This window comes from Stegastes partitus, unplaced genomic scaffold (genome assembly GCF_000690725.1).
Source record: "Stegastes partitus isolate 25-593 unplaced genomic scaffold, Stegastes_partitus-1.0.2 Scaffold499, whole genome shotgun sequence".
NCBI classification, from domain to species: Eukaryota; Metazoa; Chordata; class Actinopteri; family Pomacentridae; genus Stegastes; species Stegastes partitus.
In genome coordinates this window covers 223,793-237,656 of record NW_007578230.1, presented here as the reverse complement: position 1 = coordinate 237,656, position 13,864 = coordinate 223,793, and the positions used below count along the sequence as shown (strand labels likewise).

Genomic DNA, 13,864 nt, shown 5'->3' with positions numbered 1-13,864 from the left:
CTTATCTTACGCCCCTCCTGTTTGTAGCCAACCATTTTGCATTTAAACAACATTTTAAAACGATTTTCTTAAAACTTTAAACTTTATTTAAGAGGCTGGGTGTCATTTAACAATCAAAATAAACACATCTTGAAATCATTCACTCATGCACACATCAAGCACACATCACAAAAAAAAAGTCTTCAGTTAAAGTCTTCATCAACATCAGTGTCTGGGATTAGTGAAGGGCTGGCTGTCACTGGTCATCATTTAGACTTGAATGGATCAGACCATGTCTTCACACCTTCAGAGAAAAAAGAAATCAACTATGTCAGCATGTGTAACCACAATATTGTCACCTGTTTCAGCAATTTATATTAAACAAAATAGAGATTTAAAATAATCACAATTTCTATGCATGCAAGATATATATTGTGTGAAATGTACCTGTTGTGTAGACAAAAACAATAACATAAACACAGTGAAATCAATTTGCTTTCAGGTGTTCAGAGCTGTTTTTCCAATTTAAAGGAAAACTGAAATTCACATGGCAAGCATTTCACTCTCTGGTTTTCTGTGGCCTGCAGCGGTTGTGCAGTTCAGCATGTCTGTACAATAAGGACATTATACGTTAACATTCAATAAACGCACTTCCTACTCAAATCTATTAGACGTTCTTACCCACAGGCTGCACATCTGCCTGGTTGATTCCTGTCCGGTTCACTTTTTGGACTTCTCCTAGCAAGAACAGAACAATACAGCATATTAGTGAAATATATGAGGATTTTTGTGGCAAAACTCAATGTCATGAACAAGACACAGCAGCTGGTAATTATCAGTCTTAATTGCTCTCTTTTGTCTGCCCGGGAAGAAGCACTGGAAGAAACTGATAATAACAGTTTACTGTATAATATGACTATAGCTTTCCATCTTCCTGGCCAGAGCTGGCTTGGACTACAAAGACTGTTCAGTAAGTGGAGTGGCTGAGATAGGCATATGTTGAAGCTATGGCTGAACAAAATGGAAAAAGTGTGTAACTGCAATTTGATTTACAATAGAACTGTTTCAAAGTCCTGCTTCAGTTCAATATTCCCTGTGTAATCGATTCAAAAGATGATGAAATATTAGATGAAATATAGCCAAAAGCTTTTGGCAAGACTTTTGAAAACCACTGAAACAACAGTTTGAATCCTGGGTGAGATGTGCTGCAAAATGTATGAGGCGTGGCAAATAAATAATAAGACTAGGCCTATATTAGTTAAACTGCAGTATGCATGCATGAAACATGTATTTTTGGATCAATGGGCAAGCACAAAGCAACCCTGGACCTTTCTATGTGATCAAATTAAATAAAATTAAATTAGTGTAATTTTCTAACAGCTACACCCTATCCGTAATTGCAGCTTTTACCATTTACTACAATTTCAATTCAATTTAAATGGATTGTTCAGCTCTAATTGAAGTCACAGCTTCATGAATTTTCCTAGCATCGCTCATCTGAGTTAATTTAGCTGCATATTAGTGGAGTTTATGTTCAGATTTTCTTAGATATTTTGGATACATGTGATTCTGAATCAATTACATTAATGACAAATGATTGATAATGACTAGAGTTATCACAATTAGTCCTTTAATCGATTAGATTTCAAATATTACATTAATTGTCAGCTAATTTGATAATTGAGTAATCACGAAATAATGTTAAGTTCTTTTATTCTATCTTTTTCTATGTACATTTTTTCTGGTCTCCACTCCTGTGTGACAGTAAACTGAGTATACTTGGGTTGTGGACCAAAAACAAGACATTTGAGACATGTCATTTATGGTTTTGTGAAACTGAAAAACATTTTTTAAGACATTTTACAGATCAAATAGCTCATCAAATAATCTAGAAAATAATCAGACAGAATAAACTACAGTGGAATTCATCTTTAGGTGCAGCCCTGATAGTGACATAAAACAGAGGTTAGCTAACTAACATGGTAAACAACATGCTAACTTAGCCACCGTCATGTATTCTAATATAAATTACAATATTATATAGTGTATTTGTCGCCTAGCTGTTAGTTGCACGAAATAACTAGCACGCTGCTAATATTTTTACCCTTAAAAACACACACTGACACCTGGCTGAGCACTGCAAACTGACTGTGCAGCTAATTCAAAGTGAACAGAAGCTACTTACTGTATTCGTCTCTGTGGGTCAGAGGGTAGAAGAAAATGGGGTAAAACGCAGCGGCTACGGCCGTCACGAAGCCGCCAAACACCAACGCTATTCTCGTGTTTCTGGACATTTCTCTGTTGCATAGGAGGCAACGCTCTCACCTCCAAATGTACACAGTGTTTACAACGATTGTTTCCGGTGTGAAAGGTCACCGACAACACGCGTTTCAAAAAAAAACTCAAACGCAGCTGGTTTGGTCGGTCTGAGCTTCCGTACTGGATGACAGTCACGCGCTCCAGTACAACAACAACAAGGAAGTCTGGGGGGAAATGTTTGAAAGTAGTGTCCTTCTTTATGAGCTAAAAACATGAGATTTGTGGCAGTTATCGTGTTTGTTTTTTGTTGCCTCCACTTGTATGGAGTGAGAGGGGAAGACAAGCCAATTCAGACTTTTGTAATCCCCCACAGTCACATGGATGTAGGCTGGGTGTACACCATTCAGGTAGGACCACATAGATTACCCAGCTGGAAGTTTAATCTTGATAAATGTGTGTGTTGTTTTTTTCTAAAGCTGAGCATGTGTTTTCCACAGGAGAGTATGCACGCCTATGCGTCCAATGTGTACACCAGTGTGACTGAGGAGCTGTCAAAGGCTAAAGACCGCAGGTTCATTGCTGTGGAGCAGGAGTTCTTTCGACTGTGGTGGGACTCTGTGGCCTCAGATTCCCATAAGAAGCAAGTAAGAACACATGATGATGGTCTAATGATCAACACACTGTATAGACATTAAATCATTTAAAATAGTATCAATAAATCACTTCTGCGCTATATTATGAGGTAAAATTTCCTCTTACCTCCCACACAGCCTGCTATTGGCATCAAGGCCCTGTAACACTTGAACTTGTTCTGTGGTACTTATCTAGATTGTTATCTCCTGACTAGATCCTTGCTTGTGTTGTATCCGCTCTCAGATGTACGTCGCTTTGGATAAAAGCGTCTGCTAAATTCAATTGTAGAATTGTAGAATTATCTGAAATGTCTAATATGGTCAAAATCTTTATTTTTGTTATCATTCCTCGACCCCATTTCAACTAGATGCCCCCCCCCCCAGCTACACAAGGCAGTTAGAACTTCATTCTATTTCTAAGTAGACACCGGGTAACCAATAGATGCATAACTCTGCCCCCTCACAGCAGGCTGTTTCCAGGTGAGCCATTCAAAATAAGCAGGTGACTTGCAGTCCACCAGGTTTGCTTACATTCTAGATCTGCTTTTGCTAACTCTAAAAGGTCTCAGACAAAAGCAAAGCACCATAAATGTTCTGCTGTTGGCTGCAGGAGTGAACACAAGAAGCAGTGTTCATGCACTCAGTGCATCTGACAAGTTAAGACCCAGTGGATTACTTCTATTTTGATTCCATTGTCCCCCAAACAATAGAAAATTCTTTATGTTGAGCAGCAGATGTGGCTAATGTTACCATTAGCTTTAATTATATGCACCCAAGTTAGAGCTCTGTGGAAACTGTAAAGCTGAGAGACAGTCAGAGATGGTGGAAACTTTAAGATCTATATGTGACCAGTAAACAAGGACTGGGTGGGGTACTGTGTTTTCATGCTGCCTTTTATGCTTCAGTGAAACCTAAACGCAGACATGTCAGCGTTTATAAAACTTGTCATTTACATATTTTTTGTTTTGTTTCTGCTGTCAGACAACAGAACGAGTATGAAACAGTGACTGAAACACAGCACGTCACAAATACACGTTACCCAGCAGCCACTTCAAAGTCATTCCCAAGCTGCAGATCTGCTAAAACACTGATTTTATCAAGTGGCACAATGCGGGACCTTTGAAGTGAAACTGCCACATTCTGCTTTGATGAGCAGTGATTTGTTCTTACTGTGAACACTAAACTGATCTTTATGTGTAAATGCCTTTCTAGGTACGACAGCTTGTGAAAGAAGGCCGACTTGAGTTCATCATTGGAGGCCAGGTGATGCACGATGAGGCTGTCACTGACCTTGACGATGAGATCTTGCAGATGACAGGTAATGCCACACATTTTCTGACCCTTTAATCCTCTGTTGCAGCGATAGAGGATAGTAGTAACCCAGACCCTTTCTGCTGTTTCAGAGGGCCATGGTTTTTTATACCAGACGTTTGGGGTGCGTCCTCGGTTCTCCTGGCACGTGGATCCGTTCGGAGCCTCTTCCACCACACCGGTCCTGTTTGCCCTGGCTGGGTTCAACGCACACCTCATCTCGCGCATAGACTACGACCTTAAAGATAGCATGCAGAAAAACAAGGTGGGAGTTCTTGTCTCAGTCCAAATGCTATGACTGTGACCCACTACTGCTTTGCATGTGTAGGGAGGATATTTTTTTGCAGCTGTTCATACACATTTGAATAGCTTCCTCATGTTTTTTATCTATATTTTTATTATAGAAACTACAGTTTGTATGGCGAGGCTCTCCTTCCTTGAAAGCAAAGCAAGAAATCTTCACTCACACTATGGACCAGTTTAGCTACTGCACTCCATCCTACCTGCCTTTCTCCAACAGGTACTTCATATTTACACTCTGCTGCTTTATGTCATTATTTCTGTGATGAATCAGTGTGTTGTGTATTTTCAGTCCTTGTGTCTACAGAGATTAAACCTATTATCATTCTATTAAAGCTCTAGAAGAATGTAAATTAGCTGAATTGGTAACAGACCAAACTAAACTTCCTTACACTGGTTATTAAAATAAATTGCATACTCAATTTGACTTGAGTAGACTGTCATTAGAACATGTTGTTCTTCCATCTCAGGTCTGGTTTTTATTGGAATGGAGTTGCCTTGTTCCCAGACCCGCCAAAAGATGGAATCTATCCTAACATGAGCCTGCCCGTCACCAAGGAGACAGTACAGGCCTATGCTAAGACCATGGTGGGAAACATCAAGCAGAGGGCTGCGTGGTTCAGGACTAATCATGTGCTCTGGCCATGGGTGAGTACATAGAACTATAATACTTCTCTTTTGTGTCTAATCCAGTTGAGTAACAGTATTCAAGGTTGTTTTTTTTTAATACGACTACTTTTATACGCAACTGCAAATTTGAGGCAGAGAAAAAAATGTCGGAGGTAGTTTTGTGGAATGGTTTTGATTTTGAGATGCACATTTTGAGGTCCAGGTAGGAGCAAGTTGTGTTTAACTGTATTACTTAAATGATTATTCGATTATTGTTTTCCAGGGCTGCGACAAACAGTTCTACAACTCATCGGTTCAATTCAACAACATGGATCCTCTAATGAAGTACATCAACCAGAACAGCAAAGAGTTTGGGGTAACACTTCAGTATGCCACTCTCAGTGAATATTTTCAAGCCATCCACCAATCAAATCTTACCTGGGAGGTTCGTGGGAGCGAAGATTTCCTGCCGTATTCAGTTGGTAAGAATCCCACATCCTAACAAAAATAATAAGCAATTAGAATAAGTAATAATAATAATCATCATCATAACCTGCATTTGCAAATGTGCTCTATTTCCTAGACACCTACCAGGCAATGACGGGGTTTTACGCCTCCAGAAATGTCCTGAAAGGAGTGGCACGACAGGCCAGTTCCCAGCTGCATGCAGCGGAGACTCTGTTCACTCGGTACCGAATCAGCTTCCCAGACGGACCTGTGGCTAAAGACTGGGCCCTGGACAAACTCAGAGCCTTACGCTGGGCTGTCTCTGAGGTAATGTGACAAGATATTTGACATCTTTATCTGAAAGACAATAAAATAAAACAAATGAAGTAAAAACTAATTTAAATTAAATGATGAAGAACAGAAGAGGTGAAAATGCCAAAAGAGATAATACTTAAATTTACCCTCTGAACTCAGAAATCTACTGGCGGATTTGAAAGGAAGGTTACCTTAAAAAAATTACCAAGATTACACCATTATCACAGCTGGAAACTGTAAAAACAGAAACAATTGTGGTCCATAAACTACTCATCATCTTACACATCTATTTAAAAATTGGCCACAAAGAACTGCAAAACTGTCTTTAAAAATAATAATAAAAACAAATCCTGCACTCTCTAGCGTAACGGTGAAGCCATTAGAGCATCAGCCTCGACCAACAGTCACCTGACAGATATTCAGAGACTTTTCTGATGAACTGGGCTGAACTGCAGGCTGTGTTTACACGGAGCAGATAGGAAACAAGTATGGAAATGAATAAAAAAATTACGTAGTAAAATAGAGCTGCTCTTTATTCCAGTATTGGTAACACCTATGGGCACTTGGTTGAATCTTGATTCCTGGTTTTTCAACTTTTGCAAAATACATGATCACAGAATTTCAACTTCAATCTTTATTTCTTTCTGTGATTTATGGCATTAAGACTCTGCTACACTGCACAGGAGTAATTTCTGAGTTATGTCTACTTCTAGCCATGGTTGTGCTTTATCTACAGTGAAAAATGAGGCCATATAATACAATACAATGTAACAGGAGCAAAAAGCACTCAGAAACTATTTGGGGCCCAGACAGTTAAAATCTAATGTATTTTTATGGTGACATAAAATAGTGTTTGGTGTGTGTTTCTTCAGGTCCAGCATCATGATGGCATTACTGGCACAGAGTCTCCCAAAGTAGCAGACATGTACCTACAGCATCTCACTCAGGCCATGATGGGAGTGGAGGAGCTTCTAGCTGCACTCTTTCTGCTGCCCCATCACCTTCCCAGCAGCCTCGACATGCACTTCCACAGAAAAGGTATTACTTAGAATGCTAATAGTGTTTCCCATAAATCACAGACTGTTGTTTTTACATGCATGTTGTGTATGGATTAAATCAGGGAGACACATCTTTTGTGTCTCCCTGATTTAATCTTTTGTGTCTCACATGTGCCTCACACGTGAATATTTTTGAACATTCCAGGAGGCTCGTTCTTGCTCACTGTGTCCAGTCTGTATGCTAAGCTAGGCTAATCACATCCTTGCTCTATCTCCATATCTAATGCACGTGGCAGTCTTGTCTTGTAACTCTTAAAATGTGAACGAGCCAGTGTGTTTCCTTAAACAAAAAGGCAGATAAGACAATCATTGTGCTCAGACAAAAGCATCAAGATTAGCCATCAGATGTTTTTAGTAAACAATGAAGTTACTATTTTAATAAACTTGTTTTACATTTGCTCATGCCAGGTGATCATCAGTCTCTGGAGCAGCATGTCATCATTTACAACCCTTTAGCTTGGAACGTCACCACCATCATCAACATAACAGTAGCATTCCCGAGTGCAGCCATCTTCGATGATGATGGACAGCCTGTTCCTGCACAGGTAGTTTTCATTTGTTTGATCATACAAATAACTGTTTGGTATTTAAGGTGAGACTGTGTAACTTGGAACTGATGCATTTAAATCTGTCACATGGAAAATGAACAATGCTACTGCTTGGTGTATCTGCAAGTAAAGAAGAAACCGTTACACATGAGTATCTACCTGAAGTCGGCAAATGCAAGTCTTACTTAATTATAACAGAACAAGTAAGACTGTGGCAGCAAGACTCTTGGGTACATCGTTCTGGTTAAAGGTTGCATTGCTTATTCAATTTTGTGTGAATTAGTTTGTCTAGCATGTACAAAAAAAATTGTCCCCTCTCTTGTTATAGATCCAGAGGTCAGCACGGTCCAATGCGACCTACGACCTTTTCGTCATGGTGGAACTCGGAGGCCTTCAGTACAGAAAATACCTGATTAAGTTCTCCGAGACGCCTTGTTCCGGAACGTACAAGTGTGGCCAAACTTATGAAGCTGAAGGAGTTTTGTTTGAGAGACGCAGTGTGAAGGACGGGATGAAAACAGGGAGGTGGCTTCTGCCTGTCCTGAATGAATGTTACAAGCTCATGTTTGACCAGGACACCAATCTACTGCACAGCATCACTTATCTGTAAGAATTTGGACTTGTTTCCTTTATCGTCTATATCTGATCGCGCCAATTTTGTGTATCCTAAAAACATCCTCGTATTTTAGTTTAATATAACGTCTCTTTCACCATTGCTAGTGAGGAGAAAAGGGAAGTAAAGATGACTCAGGATTTCTGGGAATACGACGCAAATGGAGACGTGCAAGCCGGGCCCATCTCTGATAACTACTTCTTCAGCACTAATTATTCAGCTGAGCGGGCCTACAAGGCAGTGGAGATGGAGATTATCCCGGGGAAGATCGTTACTGAGATCAGGCAATACTTCTACAGGTGGGTAAAGGTAACCTGCTCGTTTGCTTTTCCAGGAAATCTGAAGTTTACTTTGCTCTTTTCTTTTCCACCTTTTAGTTGATGAGCAGCTATTAGTTGCGTTCAACACCATCACCCTCCAGCATGTACTCACATTCTGACATGTTCCGTCTTCTAGAGAGGAAGGTGATGAAGACTACGCCTACTCCATCACCACCCGTGTCCCAGAATGCTTTGGCACCAGAGTGCTGTGTCATCGGCTGGAGCAGACCTACTCGCTGGGCCCGCTCCTTCTCAACACAGAGGTCGTCCTCAGAACCAGCTCCTCCTTGAACAACAACAAGACCCTGTACACGGACGACAATGGCTACCAGATGGTTAAGAGGACATACAGGAAGTTTGCTAGTAACACTGTAGCAAGGGTGGGTCCTTAGATAATGTGAGATTTGACATGAGAATGTGTCGGTATTAATAAAATAGTGGAACATGTGGGGTAATCTGTGTGTAATTTTGTAGAACTACTTCCCCATGGTTCGGACAGCCTACCTTGAGGATGACCTCAGCAGACTGGTGCTTCTTAGCGACAGAGCTCACGGTGTGTCCAGCCAAGTCAACGGACAACTACAGGTATTAAAAAAAAGCCACATAAATACACTGACTGAGCATCTTCTCATATGGAAACATCTCACCATCCTGTGATTCACCCCAGGTCATGCTCCATCGGCGTCTGTGGAACAACATGCCCTGGAACCTGGGCTACAATCTGACCCTGAATGATAGCTCGGTTGCGAGGCCCACGCTGTGGATGATGCTGGGCTCCATAAGTGCCACCTCCAAGCTGTACCAAAGGGAGGCAATAGAGCTGCAGCACAGACCCATCATCATGCCAATAGACCAGCCTCGTAAGTGCTTACATTTCTGGCCTACGTGCAAATATTAATCCTCTCTTAGCAGTTGCAAATTTCCTGAACCGTGGCAATAAAATGAATAATTGTCACATTATAACTGTTAGAGGGTGCATAGGCTGGGTTAACTTGGGCTACACATGAAGGTAATACGAATATGTAAAGTAAAAATTGAATGTAATAGCTTATTGTTAGAAGTCACTATCTTCAATTAAATTTACATTTACTGAGATGACTGGAAGACAAAAAGGTCAAAGACTCTTGATTTTCAGCACTCATGCTGCTAAAACAATTCTATATCTTGGGTTAGTTGACAAATCTTGCCAATCTTTTGTATCTTTAGAGAAGCCCTGGCTGGAGACGGAGCCCAAAAGCAGTTCTCCTGTGCGTTCAGTTGTTCTGCCACCCAACCTCCACCTGCTCAGCCTCAGTATCCCAGGATGGAACTACAGCTCCAATCACGATGTTCACCTCAGCCACATACACTCAGGTCTGCTCTGAAAACTCCTGTTCACACACAATTCTTGCTGATTTTTCTCAGGCCTTTTTGACTTTGGCCGTTTGTCAATGAGATTCAGCTGTGTAATCTATTTATGCTTAAGTAGGTAAGGATTTGCACTCAGAGCCAGACTACGATCGGGTCCTGTTGAGAATCATGCACATCTTCGAGGAGGGAGAAGATCCAGAGCTTTCAAAGCCAGTCACTATTAACTTAAAGGTATGAATAAGAAATGAAAGTTAGTTTTACAGCTTGAATGTTTCTATTTTTAACATAGAATTTGCATGATCATTTTCACTTTCAATGTGAGCAGGATGCTCTGCGGGGCATAGGGGAAGTGAGAGTGCTGGAGGAGCGTTCTCTCACAGGAACCTGGAATATCAGCAGTCTGCAGAGGTGGAAGTGGAAAACTGCAGATAACTTAGAAAAAAGTGAGAAAAGAGGAAACACTATTCGGAGTGATGTATCTTCTGATTATGTCCAATCACTGTAATGCTACACGTCACTGCTTATTAAATGAAATGCTTATTTTTAAGGAGACTTGCAGTTATACATACATTAGGCACAGTGATAGCTTCATCCCTTCACCCATCCTTTTGCTTTTTCTCCTCTTTTAGAGAACGGATGGTGTCAGAAGTGTGAAGGGGAAGACTTCACGGTGACCATCTCACCCAAAGAGATCAGGACCTTCTTTGTTCACTTCAGCGCCACAAAGTTTTAGACTGAACTGCCTTTTTTCTTCTGTGAAGACTGCCGATCATTAGACGAAATATGACCAAGCTTTTAAAGATTTGAACCGTTGCTACACTGTTGTTATTAAATGCTGTTTTTGCACATTGTGTTGATTTGTTTGGAAGCACTTAAGTGTTGATGAAGTGTAAACTTCCTGTTGACTCTCACAGAATAAAGTGATTATTTTTGCCATGTTTGTTAAAATATTTGTGTCAGATGTCTCATTTCACTCTCACGTGTTAACAAATAAAGTCTATGATAGGGAGTGCAGATGAGGTTTATCTTCATCACTGATCATTAAAGCGTGAGCATTGTATTTGCATAAGTATCCTAAATTAAGCCCAAGCAGACCCTTCTTAAAATCGGTTTCCTACTTGTCCTGTGACCAGAGATTTTAGACCAGACTACTCTGACAAAGAGAGAAAGCAAACAGTATCCAGATCGTATTTTTGTGTACATAATGTGAAAATGACAAAACCAACTTGCATGATTTACTTTTCAAATTTAAGAACTGAATTTTTAAAAGAGGTGTATTTCTTATATGTGTATGTAGTTCAGTTTCAACGAATAGTCTGACAATTTGGGAACTACACACATTTTTATACTTGCCAAGAGTTACATGAGAAGGTTGATAACACACCATGTAGTAAATATGAAGCTAGTAGCCGTAGATGATTAGCTTATGTTAGCACAAAGACAACAGGGGCAAATTATTATGGGTTTGTCCAGCGTTAGGAAAGAAAGTACAGCAGCTTATAATGCCTTTAACATGTTTATGCTGTTTGTTCAATTCAAAAGCAAGAATTTGCAGCTTTGCAGAAAAGTCACAACTGTGCTAGGGATTTTATGGCTATATGCGAAGCTACAGAGCCAGAAGGTTATTAACTAAGGTTAGCATAAAGATGACAAAGGAAAACTACTAACATGGCTTTATCCCCCCTACCCCATAAAAAAAGAAGAACAAAAATTACAGCAGGTTCCAACTGTGTTTACCATGTTACAGTTGTTTATTTATCTGAAATTAAAATGGAAATAATTTATGGCTATATCATAAGCTAAGGAGTCAGGAGATAATTAGCTTTGTCAGAAAGACAATATGGGCACTGGTTTTGCTCAAAGGTGTTTTTTTTTTTTTCAATAAAAAAATGATTTAAATACCTTAAACATATCATATTAGTTTGCTAAATTCAAATGTAAAAGCCAGAAGTCACAGTTTTACAGGGAGATATTTGAAGTCACAGAAATGCTAATAATGTATGGCTATATGCTGAGCTAAGGAGCTTGGAGATGATTAGCTTAATTGAGGACAAAGACGACAGGGGAAAACCACAAGTCTGTCTTTATTTTTCTTTTTTTAAATGTACAGCAGCTCTCTAACTGCCTTTAACATATGAAGTTGTCTATTGAATCAAAATATTAAAATATAAAAGTGTTAAAGTGAGAAGTTACAGCTTTACGGAGTTAGCTGAATGAGCTAAGACTTTGAAATGCTAAGCTAAGCCGAAACCTTCATTCTGAACACACTGATATGAAAGTGGTATTATTTATTTTTTTATTTTTTAAATTTATTTTTATCCAGCTCTTATTAAGAAAATGAGTCACCACATTCTAAAATGCCAAACTATTACTTTAAATATTGAAGCTAAATATTGTATGTTAGCTAGATAACTGGAGTTAGACTCTGGGGGCTGATAATGAGCTAGCTTGTAGCAAACAGCATCAATTACCTGGTAGATAAGGGAAGGTTTTGCTCCATTTACAGCCCAACAAAATAACAGGAATCATCTCTGGGAAGTTGAAACCAGACTGCAGTCTGCCGACATGGCCGCTAGAGGCTTCACATCCCGTTAACTTCATGCTGCAACCGACAGCGGATCAACCAAAAGGCAACACCCGAGGAGAGCAGAACCCGCTGTGAGCATCACCGTAGCAGTAAACCAGAGAAAAGGACGCCAAGCAGCAGAATATACGGCTTTAGTGTTGGCATGCAGCAGCTCATCACACGCCATGATCGCCTGTGAGGGAGACGACACTGTCTGCAATTTGGTACAAGATGAGCAGTGCTAGTGTAAGTGCTGTTTCTCCCATAATGTGATTGTGAATTAAGATCGGAACCGACGTTCTGGAGGCAACCTGATGCATTTTGCTGCACGTAATGTAATGTTTGCTCTCAATCTTTGCTGTGCCCCTGTTTTTGCATCATCTGTTATTACCAATGGAGTCTTTATTATCGATGGATGCTGTGAGGAGGCGTTGCATGTGTTGCTAGGATACTAGACTGGGAGGGTGTTGATGGGTTGAGCCCCCTAAGGTGCTGTAGGAGAATATTAGGTGCTGTAGTTTTTTTTCTCTCTAGCTTTGTGTATTAATATATTTCTTCTCTATGTGTGTGCAAATAGAAACGAGAGAGGGAGCAGAAGAGGAAACTGCAGCACTTTCTGAGTGATCTGGCTCTACTTGGATCATTGCAGGTCTGACAGCACACACAGTGCATGAACAGAAGATGTCAAACACGGCTCACCAAAGCATCCCTTTAAAAACACTGTTTCCACCGACAGGGTTTTAAATACTTCCAGCCGTGGCTAAGAGGGAAGGAGGAGCTGCTGCTGACAGTCGTCAATGAGGATCTGGTCAGTTTCTGTCGACAAAATGTGTGATTATGTGTATAAAGCAGACACACGTCTCCACAGATGTCAAAATAATGGAATAATTCCTGCAATCCAGTCCATTCATCACAACAATGTAGCAGGAGATTGAAACGTTATACAGATTTTTAAACTGTGAGACTTTCCTCAAAAGTCAAAATATGGCATAAATGTCCTGCCGTTCTTCATTCTTATTTGTCTTGACTCTCCTACAGCTTTCCTTCTCTGTGTAGATTCTCGGCCATCTGGGTCATCGCAGCTCTAACAGCTTCAGTAGAACACAGCTGGATTTCTTCAAGAACAAATCTATTTTTCACCTTTCATCCATGAAGTTAGTCCCAGGTATAAGCTGTCACCCCCAGATCACATGGCTAACCCAAGTCTCACATGCCTCAAGGTGCAAATGGTTGTGAAAGTGCCGGGTGAGGGAGGACTCAAGGTGCTGATTGTGATAAAACTCTTGCTGTCAATGTTCACATTCTGCACAAAGGAGACACGAGAGGAAGACATTTGTGTGAAACAGCCATCTCTAAATAGAGATGACGTATCAGTTATCTATAATGCAGCTCTGAGATTCATCCCAGGCTGTTTCACCACAATTAACACCTTTAGTCACGTAGTTTCACGACCATTCACACCTAGTCATGTGAGTCTAGGGTAGTTCCTGGTTCATTAATCATAGCACTAGGGGGTGACAGCACATTCCTGTCCTTGGATGGGAGTTAAGATTCCAG

At 40.3% G+C, this 13,864-nt stretch overlaps 2 protein-coding genes across 3 annotated transcripts; one reads left to right on the top strand and one right to left on the bottom strand.

Annotated features, from left to right (window-relative positions):
* Positions 1-63: 63 nt before the first annotated feature.
* smim20 (small integral membrane protein 20) lies at positions 64-2,358 on the bottom strand. Its single transcript, XM_008287416.1, has 3 exons — positions 2,165-2,358; positions 661-717; positions 64-283 (listed from the first exon to the last, which is right to left on the bottom strand). The coding sequence occupies exons 1-3, from the start codon at positions 2,271-2,273 to the stop codon at positions 246-248; spliced, it is 204 nt and encodes a 67-aa protein (XP_008285638.1). The 5' UTR covers positions 2,274-2,358; the 3' UTR covers positions 64-245.
* An 84-nt stretch (positions 2,359-2,442) lies between these two features.
* man2b2 (mannosidase, alpha, class 2B, member 2) lies at positions 2,443-10,689 on the top strand. 2 transcript variants are annotated; one of them, XM_008287418.1, is made up of 19 exons: positions 2,443-2,645; positions 2,736-2,882; positions 4,083-4,188; positions 4,274-4,446; positions 4,586-4,701; positions 4,952-5,129; positions 5,374-5,572; positions 5,674-5,864; positions 6,725-6,890; positions 7,319-7,455; positions 7,787-8,064; positions 8,179-8,370; positions 8,528-8,771; positions 8,866-8,976; positions 9,059-9,251; positions 9,598-9,744; positions 9,860-9,972; positions 10,067-10,184; positions 10,371-10,689. In XM_008287418.1, exons 1-19 carry the CDS (start codon positions 2,511-2,513, stop codon positions 10,472-10,474), a joined length of 3,048 nt encoding a protein of 1,015 aa, XP_008285640.1. In that variant the 5' UTR covers positions 2,443-2,510; the 3' UTR covers positions 10,475-10,689. The 2 variants fall into 2 exon arrangements, with proteins under 2 accessions (XP_008285640.1, XP_008285639.1); XM_008287417.1 differs by having other exon boundaries at positions 9,857-9,972.
* The last annotated feature ends 3,175 nt before the right edge of the window (positions 10,690-13,864 follow it).

Excerpts from the sequence above, each read along its gene's own strand:
- smim20 (XM_008287416.1), bottom strand. The coding sequence starts at position 2,273 with ATGTCCAGAAACACGAGAATAGCGTTGGTGTTTGGCGGCTTCGTGACG. Across the intron at positions 718-2,164 it reads GACCCACAGAGACGAATACA|GAGAAGTCCAAAAAGTGAAC; the intron begins GTAAGTAGCTTC and ends TGTTCTTGCTAG. Across the intron at positions 284-660 it reads GGCAGATGTGCAGCCTGTGG|GTGTGAAGACATGGTCTGAT; the intron begins GTAAGAACGTCT and ends TTTTCTCTGAAG.
- man2b2 (XM_008287417.1), top strand. The coding sequence starts at position 2,511 with ATGAGATTTGTGGCAGTTATCGTGTTTGTTTTTTGTTGCCTCCACTTG. Across the intron at positions 5,865-6,724 it reads TACGCTGGGCTGTCTCTGAG|GTCCAGCATCATGATGGCAT; the intron begins GTAATGTGACAA and ends GTGTTTCTTCAG. Across the intron at positions 8,772-8,865 it reads CTAGTAACACTGTAGCAAGG|AACTACTTCCCCATGGTTCG; the intron begins GTGGGTCCTTAG and ends GTAATTTTGTAG.